Source organism: Pogona vitticeps, chromosome 9, assembly GCF_051106095.1.
Source record: "Pogona vitticeps strain Pit_001003342236 chromosome 9, PviZW2.1, whole genome shotgun sequence".
In the NCBI taxonomy this organism is placed as follows: Eukaryota; Metazoa; Chordata; class Lepidosauria; order Squamata; family Agamidae; genus Pogona; species Pogona vitticeps.
The window spans coordinates 25,172,704-25,184,607 of record NC_135791.1 but is presented as its reverse complement, the minus strand read 5'-3'; the positions used below and the strand labels follow the sequence as shown (position 1 = coordinate 25,184,607).

At 52.3% G+C, this 11,904-nt stretch overlaps 1 protein-coding gene across 4 annotated transcripts; it reads left to right on the top strand.

The window, feature by feature from the left end:
• The first annotated feature begins 842 nt into the window (after nt 1-842).
• On the top strand, nt 843-11,462 carry LOC110075617 (ADP-ribosylation factor 6). 4 transcript variants are annotated; one of them, XM_072979640.2, is made up of 2 exons: nt 843-1,216; nt 6,013-11,462. In XM_072979640.2, exon 2 carries the CDS (start codon nt 6,045-6,047, stop codon nt 6,570-6,572), a length of 528 nt encoding a protein of 175 aa, XP_072835741.1. In that variant the 5' UTR covers nt 843-1,216; nt 6,013-6,044; the 3' UTR covers nt 6,573-11,462. The 4 variants fall into 4 exon arrangements, with proteins under 4 accessions (XP_072835741.1, XP_020642701.2, XP_072835742.1 ...); XM_020787042.3 differs by lacking the exon at nt 843-1,216 and adding an exon at nt 1,976-2,099; XM_072979641.2 differs by lacking the exon at nt 843-1,216 and adding an exon at nt 2,191-2,209.
• Nucleotides 11,463-11,904: the final 442 nt, after the last annotated feature.

The window sequence follows — 11,904 nt, the reverse complement described above, 5'->3', positions numbered from 1 at the left end:
TAGCTAATTAATACATTAATTTAAAAAAGGCAAATGCCATGAATTCTGATATTGGTGCCCCCCCGCGCCCCAATAAACACAACTTAAGTCAGGAACAACGGTGTGCAGGTCAATTCACCCATTCATTCATTCATTCATTCATTCATTCATTCATTCATTCCCATGCCTCTAACAGGGATTCTGATTCGGGGTTCCGGGCACGAACCACCCGCCGCCTTCCGGTTCCCCATCGAAAGCGGCGCCTCCAACAAGACACGGCGCTGACCCCCCCACCTTCCTGCGGGGCCCGAGTGGGTGGGTGGAGGCCTGCGAAAAAGAAAGCCGGCGCTGGCCCTTTAAGAGGCCGGTGGGGCGCATGCGCAGTGGCGCTAGCAAGGGGGCGAGGGTTCCTCCTCCTCCTCCTCTCGCCCCCCCTCCCCACCTGGGTCCTCGCCCTTTCCTATACCGGGACAGAAGGGAGGGAGGGGCGCCCACCTGCCCGCCCGGGGGGGTCTTTGCCATCTGGGCCGGCTGGCCAGCCTCTCCCCCCCCCCCGCACCTTCTTGCCCGCCTCCTTGCCGGCTAGCCTGCCGGGCGACCCTGCACCGCTGCAGGGGTTCCTCCCTTCGCAGCCCCGAGGGAGGGGCCGGGCCAGGCTGCCCCCCCCGCTTCCTCTTCCCCACTTCCAGCCCGGAGGGGGGGGCGGCTTTACCAGGATCCCCCCGGGGTGGGGGCGGGGGAAGTGCCGGAGCGGGAACGCCCGGAGGAGGAGGGCTGGGCAGCCGGCGGAAGGGGCGGCCAAAAGGGGGGGGGGGGGAAAGCCGGGGCGGGAAGGGAGAAGGAAAGGGAGAGGCGGCGGCCCAGGGCTCCGGAGAGCGGGGGGGGGTAGGAAGCTCCCCTTGAGCGTCGAGGCGGCGGCGCCCCGGCCAGGCGAGGGTTAAAAGGCGGCCCCCCTCGGTTGTTACATCGCGTTCTTCGGAAGTGGAAACTTTCTCTCCCCGAACGTTCGAAAGGCCGCCTTTGATCTCCGGCCTCTCCGCCCCCCCGCCCCGCCCGCGCGCCCTTGCTTTTTATTTTTTATTTTATTTTTTTGCTCTCTTTCTTTTTCTCTCCCCCCCCTGGCGCGAGAGAAGAAAGGCGGCGGCGGCGGCGGCGCGCCCGGTGGTGCGGGGCGAGGTTTTCCTTTTTCTCTCTCCCCCCCCCTTCCCGGGGCAACCCCTCTCGACGATTTCTAAAGGTAAGTGGCCTCGGTGGGGGGGGGGCGGGGCGGGGCGGGGGGGTCCTCTGGGTTTCTGCTGTCGGGCGGGGCGGGGGCCTTCCCTCCCTCCCCCCCCAACCAACCGACCGGAGTTTCGGCTCCCCAGACCCGGCGGGTCCCATGCGGGGGGGGGGGCACGTTTGGGGCTCCGTGGCGGGGCTCGCCCGCTCTTCCCCGCCTCTTCCTCTCCGGACTTGAGGAGGTTTAGGGGACACGTGTTGGCACTGAGAAGGGGGAGAGGTCGTGTGAACGCAGCGTCCTGGGGTGGAAGTGTGCACGCGGGGCCGACCCCTTTTCCCAGAGCTGCCTTCCCTTCGGACTTTGACAGAAAGTTGAAAGTTGCTTCACGCCCCATCCCGACCCCCCCCCCGGCCACTTTGTGCCCTTTCGGACGAACCCACTGTGCCCCCCCCCCCCGCCGAGTGCAGTTAATTTTTTTGCCCGCGGCTGGCGATCCTGGGAGGGGCGGCGGCGAGCAGGAGAACCGAGGCCGGCTCGCTCGCTCTCGCTCGCTCTCTCCTTGCCATCCGGGCTGAATGGGGTTAAAGATTCATACAAAGGCCGACCGCAGGACGGCGGCTTCCAAACTTGGCCGAGCATCCTTATAAGATGATGATGATGATGATGCTTCCAAACTTGTCTGATTGACCTCTTTATTAATTGTATTATTAGTATTATTGAAACCTGGCTTTCCTTCTCTCGGCTTGCAGAACACGCGATCTCGTGTCTGTGTGTGTGTGTGTGTGACTGTGCATGCGTGCGCCCGCCCTGGGTGTCTCCTCCTCACGTTCTGCTCAGGGGTGGGGTCTGGGGTTTGAATTTGAAACTGCCGTCGAGGCAAGAAGCAGCGGGGCGCGCTCCGGTAAGAGACGCGTGTTCGGTTTTTCCGGAAGCGAGGCGCGCGCTGGCTTCCCCGGGCCCGGCTTGACCGGGGGTGGGTGGGTGGGAGTGGGGGAGAGGAAGCTGCTGTGGGTGAGTCGTGTGAATGTGACCCGTTTGTGCAGGGGGGGGGCGGCCTCTTGTTTCTTTCCTGCTTGGAAAACCGCTTCCTGGGCGGGGAGGAGAGGGTTAAACTTTTAAACTCGTGTTCTTCAAAAGAAGACACCACAAGGTTGAGTCAAGGGTGTTTCCCCCCCCGCGCTGCGTTCTGACGTTCATTGCTAACTGAGCGTACACGTGTGTGTGAGGGGGTTAGAATTTAGCAGAAATTGGAAAAGATCCCTTTTTTTGGCTGACAACTCTTAGATTAGATTCATGTCCACACAAAGGTAACTTTCCCAAGTTCTGGGATTCATTTTCAGATCCCCCCCCCCCGGGTTTGATGACCTGAACCTCCTTCCAGAAATCTGTTTTTAAGAGTTGTGGGGTTTTTGTCCCCCCCCCCCCCCCCTTTTTGTAAGTAGAGCAACTTTTTCTGTCATTGAGACTCAGGGAGGCCTTGCCCCCCCCCCCTTTTCTGAAAAGGAGACCTGGGTGACCCATTTCCTCCCCAGCGAGGTGGAAGGGAGACTCCGAATTTATTTGAAATCCTTCCGTCTCAGAGCTGGGCGTTTTTTGGACGGCCCCCGCGGAGAGCTGCCAAAGGAGACGCCGGGGAAATTACAAGTTCTCGAAGCCACCATTTTGGAGTAGCGGAAAAATGATCCAGATCTTTAAAGTTCTGGCGTGATTTTGCAAACAGTCATATTTTCAGTGATTTCTCTTCCCCCCCCCCCAGGTTCGACAATGATGCATTTTTGTGCCTGCATGTCCAGAACCTGATTTTTTTTTATCACTCGTTCCCCAGCGAGGCTAAACTGACTTCTTTTCCCTTCCGCTCAAACCTGTTTTCACTTTCTCCGTCTCCCCCTCCCTGCTTTTAAAACTTTTGCCTGCAGTTGGACTGCACATCTGGAAGGAGAAGGGAGGGAAACATTTTTATTATTTTATTATTATTATTATTATTTAACCCAGAGGCTGTTCAGGAAGAGATTAGGATCTGTAATCAGCAGAAGACAAACTTGGGGTGGGGGAAGGCCTTGTGGAGGAGAAATGACGGTTTCGAGCCCCCCACCCCAAAAGGCCTCACTTTTTCAGCCTCCAGACCTTGCTCTGGGTCTCCCCCCTTGCCGTTAAATTCCAGATTTGAAATGAAGAGTTCTCTGGCTGAGAATCAATGGGTCTCATCATAAACTTGAGCCTGACCTTCAAACCCCAGCGGACTCTGTTTTGTGTGTGCGCGGGCGAGGGTGTGAGTTCCTGTGATACGGACTTTAGGAAAGCGTGTGTGTGCAGGTGTACAGGAGAGAGAGTCGGCGATGGGACGTGAAATGTAAAGTCACGCTGCATCAGCTTCTCCTCCAGACTGGCTGTGGTGTGGAGGGTGGATGACAGAACTGGGTTCAGAATCTAGCCTTTTTGTAAGGCCGGCCAGGATTGGAAAGGGTCGGGGTGGAGAACAGGAGGAGAACCTCACTGAGAACCCGGGTCATGCATGCGAGGGTCTTGAGTTCCGATCCCCGCACAGCCCTAAAAGAGGGCCAAGCCTCTTGTCTTCTGGCTCCCTCCATTTGGGAGAAGCAGTGGTTGTCAGAATGCAGAAGGGTGTCCTCTCTTGAGCTTAGTGGGGAACGGGGTGTGGTCAGCTTTATGCATCATCCTTCCTTCTTTGTCTGAGAGTTTGGAGAGAGAGAAATTTTCCCCATCTGCTGGACGGTTTAACCTGGTTTAGAGACGATCAGAGGTGCCCCCCCCGGGGGGGGGAAGTTGGGTTAGACCTATTAGGGGTTTGGGTTTTTTTTCTCTCTCTCTTAGTGCTGTTTTGGGAAGGGGGTGAAGGTCTGAGTACTACCATGCCCCAGAACGGCCTTGGCTGGCCCCGATCCAGGAAAAGGGAAGTGTCCTTTGCTAGCCTTTCTTCTGCTGCAGCCGGGGCGGCATGAGAAACCCTCACTTCCGGCCGGGCTCAGCCTGTTTCCTTTGGCTAGCAGACGGAAAACGGCCTTGGCGTTAGAGCAAGGCGAAACTCTCCAGAGGAACCTCAAATCCTGCCGTGCGCCGCCGGGGCTGGGAGGCTGTGATCGAGGTCTGAGAAGGCCAGGGAGTCACCTCCTCCCCCCCCCCCCCGGCCTTGACTTGCCAGTCAGTTCCTGGGCACAGATTTGAAGACGCGCACCCCGATGCCGGTTAGAGGGGAAAGTAAGAAATCCTGTTTCAGGTGCTGCTCTGAATGCAGAACGCTTCACAGGGGTAGGGGGTTGGGGGAAGTGTTTCTTCGTTCGGTTCTCCTTCCGCCTGTCTCCCCTGGGGATGATGGGGGGGGAGAGAGAGAGAGGAGGACAGCCTGGATTTTGAATAGGAACACAGGTGGCTGGCCAGGACCCTACTAAAAGGGGGGGGCATGCTGGGAAAACCAAGCTTCCAAGGCAATGGACCTCAGTGAATCAAGGATACAGGCTTTCATCTCGTCCTTTCTCTGTGCCCATGAATTTCCCAAAATGATACGAAGGAAAAGAGGATTTCAGCAAAAAATCGCCAGGATTCGACCTCCGAATCGTTGGTCCCTAAAGACCATCGGAACGTCGTAAAACCATCCTGTTCTCCTACAGGTGCCTGTCAGGTCCATCTGGAAATCTCACCAGCACCAGGGTGATGATTGCATCTCATGCCTATGCAGAGAGGCTGAATCCTGTCTGGATAGGGCTAAATGCACTCACTCTGCCCTGTTGAAAGACATGCTTCCTGTCCCTGCCCTTTTCCCTTGCCTGGTGCCTCTTTCCACGGCCTCCGATGCTTGCGGGAAAGAAAAGACAGGGATGAATGTCTCGTGCAAAAGAGAGAGAGTATTTGGGTTCTTATGGAAGGCCGAGACTAGAAAGAGGGGAAGACACGCCGATCCCCATCTCTCGGTTTCTGTGGGTGATGTCCCTCTGTTACAAAAATATTTCATGTATTATTTTTTTAAGTTTGTGTCCCAGTCCTCGCTTAAACTCAGAGCGAGACTGGGTGTGATCCAGGTTTCTTCATGTCTCTTGCCGGCCACGTCATCATCAGTTCCTGTTTGATGCTTGTGGTGGGACAGGTGGCTGTGGCTAGCCTTTAAAACAGACCCGGCTTGCCACGGCATGTCTCCTCGTTCATGCCTGGCCTGAAAGAGGTGAGGCGAGAGAAGAAGGCTCTTCTTGTGTACCAAAAAAAAACTCAGAACGAAACAAAAAGGAATCTTTCTGGTTACCTAGAATAGAACCTGACTCGCCCCAGGAGACCAGATGGGCCGCTTGAACTGATTCAGACTAATCTGGTCCAGAATAAAAGCTGACGGTGTCGTGCAACCTCATTTAAAACATTAAATTGAAAGGTTGTCAGGTTGTCAGCTGAGAATTAGATACTTGCATTTATTGCAAGCCAGTGGGATATTGTGGATAAGGGTGTCCTGGGGGGTTCAAATCCTCACTTGGCCATGGAAACTGAGCAAAACCACTCCTGAAATAAATCTCATGGACCTGTAAACCCCACCCCACCTCAGTCAGGGTGGCCATAAACCAGGTGAGGTTGACGGCACATACCGTATTTTTCGCTCCATAAGATGCACCTTTCCATAAGACGCACCGATTTTTTAGGAGAAGAAAACAGGAAAATATAATCTGTTTTCTTCGCTCCATAAGACGCACAGACTTTCCACCCCCCGTTTTGTGGGGGAAAAAGTGCATCTTATGGGGCGAAAAATATGGTAACCTGCACATATGCAATTATTTATGTTTCTCCTTCGTTGTTTCCCACCCCTTCCCCACCTTCAGCCTTGTATGGACTGTGGTCGTCGCCCGCAGCCATGGGAAAGATGCTGTCCAAGATTTTCGGCAACAAAGAGATGAGGATCCTGATGCTGGGCTTGGATGCCGCCGGAAAGACGACCATCCTGTACAAGCTGAAGCTGGGACAGCCGGTGACCACCATCCCCACCGTGGGCTTCAACGTGGAGACGGTGACGTACAAGAACGTCAAGTTTAACGTTTGGGATGTCGGGGGCCAGGACAAGATCCGGCCCCTCTGGAGACACTATTACACGGGCACCCAAGGGTTGATTTTCGTGGTGGACTGCGCCGACCGCGACCGGATCGACGAAGGCCGGCAGGAGCTTCACCGGATCATCAACGACCGGGAGATGAGAGATGCCATCATCCTCGTTTTCGCCAACAAGCAGGACCTCCCCGACGCGATGAAGCCCCACGAGATCCAGGAGAAACTGGGGCTCACGCGGATTAGGGACAGGAATTGGTACGTCCAGCCGTCGTGCGCCACGTCGGGAGAAGGACTTTACGAAGGTTTAATGTGGCTAACGTCCAACTACAAATCATAATTCTAGGGCAAGGTCTATATATCTATATCGATAGATAGATAGATTTCTATAATTTGCGCACACACGAGAAATCTCTAACCAATGAATCCTAGAGCCTCTATTCTTTTCTGTTTTTCCACCCCTTTCCTCCCTGAAATGGCTTATTTGGTTTTGGATTTTTTTATTTTTGCTTCCGGCAGCATGGACCGTTTTCGTCGGCCAGGACTTGGATCGGAAAGAATCTGTCTGTCAGGCCTCTTGGCTTCCTTTTGAACCCTACAGAGTGCCTTTGATTTAGGCTGATGGGAAGGAGAGGGGCGTGCTTTTTGGCCTCCGCTGCATTAAAAAAAAAGTTTGTTTTGGGATGACCGAAGGTTGCATTTCTCTCTCACCCTCGCCCCGGTTTCTTCCCTAGCCTGTGATGTCTTCCAAATGGTTTTTGCTTGAGAAGCGAGGTGTCTGTTAAAGGAAGTTGGCTGAACGGGGGGGGGGGGGGGGACCAGGTTGGTGATTTCCTTGCCTTGAGCGAACGGGGGCATCTTGACGACCTGGAGGTCACTTCCACCGGCACTATCAGGCCTTAAAGGGAAACAAATTCCGTAACCATTCCAGACTCCCTCCCGGGGGGGGGTCTCTACGTTTTTCTTTAAAGCAGTCATTCCCAACCTTAGGGAACCCGGGTGCTTTTTTTTGGACTGCAACTCCCGGAAGGCTTGCTTCCTCACCACCTGCGCTGCCCGGGAATTTCTGAGAGTTGCGGTCTAAGGCCACCCGGGTTACACAAGCTTGAGAAACGTTGGCTTAAAAGAACCCGCTGTGTCCCATTCTTCCCTATGGGGAGAGAGCCCAAGCAGAAACGAGTATTTCTGGTGCCACCTTTGTGGTTCACGCACGCTGGAACGCTCGGCTTCCGTGGCCCAGCTCCTGTTGTGAAGCCCTTTCGGAGAACAACCCTCCCTTTTGACCTGTTCAACCTGCTGGGTTTCCCTTTCCTGGAGAAGGCAAGGACGGGCATACCCAACCAAACCAGTTCTGGCACCGCCCGACGGGTGGGTGGAAGGGAAGACACCCTTCATCAGAGAAGAGGCTGGCTGCTTTCCCCTGTCGGGGCTTTCCTTTCAGAAGGAGGCGCTTCTTCCTGCGCCACCGGGCTGGGTTCCTTGAAGATGGACCACTTCCATCTAGAAGATGGAAAAAAACCCCCCATCCTTTCTGAGTTTTGCCTGGCTTTGAACGAGCTTCTGTCTCTCCTTTGTTTCCATCTAACCAGCTTTGCAGGGCTGGATTGATTCGGGATTCTTCTGATTTCCAGGGCTGTTTGGATTCTCTTCTCTCTCTTTTTTTGGGGTGGAGCAGGGAGTGTAAATCTGTTTTTCTGAAAATCTCCGCATCCTTTTCTCTCGTTTTGGCCTTTTCTGGGGCCTTTCTTCACAAATGATCACAATCCTTCTAAATGTCCTGTCCTAAGGAAGGGACCGTGAGCCATTAGGAGCTCATTCCTCTGCATTATTCTTTTCTGTGTCTTGCACGTGAGCTCCGGTTGACCTGGACCATACCAGTACTGAAGTCAGGAAATTTAAGTTCTCCTAGTTGGTGCGAGAGAGTTAGAGAGAGTATATGTGTGTGCATGCATGCTGGGGAACATCTCTGCCTTTCTGATTCAGTTTCAGCTAATAGACGCTGATGTTTCCAACTAACAGATGTGGGTTTATTTTAACGAAAACCATTGATGGAATAGAAACGGCAGGATCCATGCGTGTGCCCCTGGTTTCCCAGCTCCTGAGACCCACCTGCCCTCCCTCAGATTGCAAACTCTACCTAGTATTTCCAGCCGGGGACTAAAGAATTGGCTTCTCGCATAACCACAATCAAGGCCACCTCTTTTCCCTAGTTGAAGGCTGCTACTTAAGACGTGGCGACCAACGTGGGGGTGAAGCCACGTTGTGTCGCGCTGTCTTTTCCCTGGCAGTGCATAGGCTCCAAACTCTTTAAGTGTGAAAGGATCGGGTCTCCGTTCACTCTCCCTTCAATACAAATGGAGCTCAGGGACTCTGGAGCTTTTCCCCACTTTTGCTCCTTCTCTCCGTCTTCCTGCTGTAAAAATAAATCCATCAGCACAAATCTGTTCTAACATACTTGGTAAACTTCCGATTCGCTGCCTTGTTTCCTTGGAGGGGGAAAAAAAACCCTCTTTTTTTAAGTCTCAGATCCGGTTATTGCGGTAGTTTTTTCCATGAGTAATTTTGCCAGTCAGACTGACAAAGGAGGCTTGTGTGTGTGTGTGTGTGTGTGTCACAACGATGGCAGGGCAACAACACCCACGGGTTTCAGAAGACGCTCTGCAAGCAGACGCCCGTTTCCCCCCCCCCCTGGTGGAAACACAGCCGTTGCACGATCCGAGGTGCGGACGGTGACTCGCGTCTGTTTCCTCGCCACGCGCTTTTTGTTTTTCTCAGGAAACGGATGCACAGCTTGCCCACCCCGGCCCCGAAAGCGACCGTATCTCTTCCAGGCCCCCCTCGAAGAGAAAGAGAGAGAAAAAACGGGGACGTTTTGTTCGTTATTTCCTTTGGAGGGAGGCCAGCTGCTGGGAGAGATTTCTTAAAAATGGCCGGGTTGGGCCAAAATGGGAGGGAGGGACGGAGAGGCATTGCTCAGAAGGATCATCCTTTTCCTTCACGGGACAGGAATACAAGTCCTGGTGGATGTTTCCTCCCCCCTGTTAAAAAAACAAACTAAAATAAAAAAAGGGGGCACACCCTCCTTCCAGGCGTGTTCCTGCCACCCTCCCGCTGCTTGGGCGTCATCGCCTTTTGAGAAAGCGTGACTCACATCTCCCACATCGCTGTGTTCTTTCCCCCCCCCCGCCTCCCTTGTTCGGGGGGAGCGACTTTGCTCACCTAAGGCAGCTTAAATCACATCTGTAGCGACTTTCTTTCTCCGTGCGTTCTTGCTGTTTCTGCAAGTTTGGCTCCAGCGGCACCCTTATCTGTCCTTCCCCAGACCGACTGTAACAATCTCTGCTTTCCTTTATTTTATTTTCTTTCCCTCCCCTTTAAACACCCGGGGCTGAGATACACTCTACGGCCTGGCTCACATTCCTCGTTTTAAACTGACTTGCACAGTTCCGGACGGTGCGCCTGCTTCTCCTGAAAGCACAAACTCGCGGCCTTTATCTCGCACTCTGCGTTGGGGCACAAACGTTACACCTTTTACTTCCCGGGAGCACCACCTTGTGCAGGCTTTCCCGGCCTGAACGGCACTGCTGGCAGGGGACGATGGGGGCTGTAATCCACTGCATCGGACATCCACTGGATTGGATATAAAAATTTGATATAATGCAAAGGTTTAAAGCCGGGGTGGAGAAGATTCAGCCTTGCAGGGGAGCTTAAATGGTCTCCCTCCCTCCCCCTAGCCCTAGCCAGCATTGCAAGGGTGACACATGCAGGTGAGCCACATCTGGATGGCCTAAGGTTGCTTACCCCTTACAGATGTGCTCACTCTCAAATGAGCAGCATTTAAAATGTATGTGGTTTTTAATGTTTCAGGTAACATCAGATGGTGTTTTTTAAAAAAAAAGATTATTTGTGCTTCAGAGTAGGGCCGTGCTCTTAACATTCCTTCCCTCTTGCTTCCTTTTATATCCTAAACTTTTCTTCCATCGGATCATCTTGCTCCAGTTTTTCTCCCTCCGCGCCGTCACCCCCCAAGAAGAACCGCTTGGCCCTTGGGGAATCTCGTGAACGGATTCCCCGGGCAATCTCATTGAAGCCAGAGAGCCTTAAAGTCAGGTGACCACCATCTGCTTCGGCGTCCCAGAGATAATCCCATGTTCACCGCATGGAAGGCGTGTGAGGAGGCGCATTGCATCGTGGCGGATTCATTGCGATGAGAATTCAGGCTGTCAGGGTTTGGAGGAATCCACCCCTCGTTTCCTTGATTGTTTTCCTGGATGCAGTCAATTCTAATTATCAATATAAATATCTCCTTTTTGCTATTCCCACCATGCTTTCTCTGATTCTCCTTGGGCTTCCTTGCTGTTCAGTTGACGTCATTGCCTCAACTATCTCGAAACATGAAATACAGATGAAACGAACCACCCAAAACTCACAAACATACTAGAATAGAACACAGTGTGTTGTGCACGATGTGGCGAATTTTCCGGACACATCTAGTCAACTGGGGTGGTTGATCTGAATGGGTCAGACCTTCATGTGTGTAGGAGAAGATCTGAAATTATCAGTTAGAATATGAGGTTTTCTGCACTTCAGTTCCTCTAAAGAGGGAAGTTTATCTCTTGGTGTAATGTCTATGGAGGCACTTAATTTTTTTTTTCCATCCCCCCCTCATGCTTTTGTTTTTTTGCCTGTACAGTTGTTCTAGTCACATTAAACTCACGCCCTGTTCACATGCCACAGTGACACATGGAGGGGGGAAGTTCCTTTCTCTCGGGGTGTAGTCAGGACAAGAGTGGGGGATGAGATGTGTGTAAAAAAATGTGTGATGTTTCTTTTCTGTGCCTTTAAATAAGGGCTCTCAGTTACTTAAGCGATAAACAAGGTACTTTTGTAAGCAAAAATGCAGCTGGCAAACTGGAATACACTGGTGGCTCTTTTTTAAAAAGTTATGTTTCTTTCCCCCATCGAGAAAAAAAAAATGAGGGATGTGTTTAGGGGATGCTGATCTACATATGCAAATGTACTGTACATTTAACGCTGGACATTCTTTAGAATCTCTCTTTTTTTCCAGAGCGTGGGGCATGGGAGGGGGAATAAAAAAAAAATATTTCATGTGATTATGGGTGCCTGGGGTGGGGGACCCCCTTATCTCTGCAAACAAGGGCTCACTTCAGTGAACTGTTTTTTTTATAAAAAAAAACAAATAAAAAATAAATGATTTTTTTTCTTTCTAGTCTTCATGAAAACGAAGCGTGTCTTTTTAAGAGGGAGACGATTCACAATGCTGAGCTGTGTAGAGAAGTCAATGAGAGTTTGCTAAATCTCTTTCTTCCCATGTGCCTTGGTTCGTCATTTTGTGGCCTCGAAAAAAAGACTGGGGGGGGGGAGCTAAGCTTCCCCGTTGGTCAGCTGGAGAGAACTTCAGCTCTCCATAGGCGATCAAGTAAGTCGCAATGGACTACTAACTACACTGGCAGGCTTAAATGTAACTTTGCCATCAACAGATTGAGATGGATTTCTCCCGTCTCTTCTTCCTTTGGTTCCCACCCCCCCAGACCTTTTACTTTTCCATGCAGTAAACTTATTAACCGGTCATATAAATAGAATAATTTTAAAAAATAGAATGCAACACCTAAGTTTACTGCATGGAAAAGTTTGAAAATCTGGGGCGGGGG

What these genes read in the sequence shown, in the direction of transcription:
- LOC110075617 (XM_020787042.3), top strand. Translation starts at nt 1,991, where the DNA reads ATGCGTGCGCCCGCCCTGGGTGTCTCCTCCTCACGTTCTGCTCAGGGG. An exon ending in AAGCAGCGGGGCGCGCTCCG is followed by an intron (nt 2,100 to 6,012) that starts GTAAGAGACGCG and finishes CCCCACCTTCAG; the next exon opens with CCTTGTATGGACTGTGGTCG.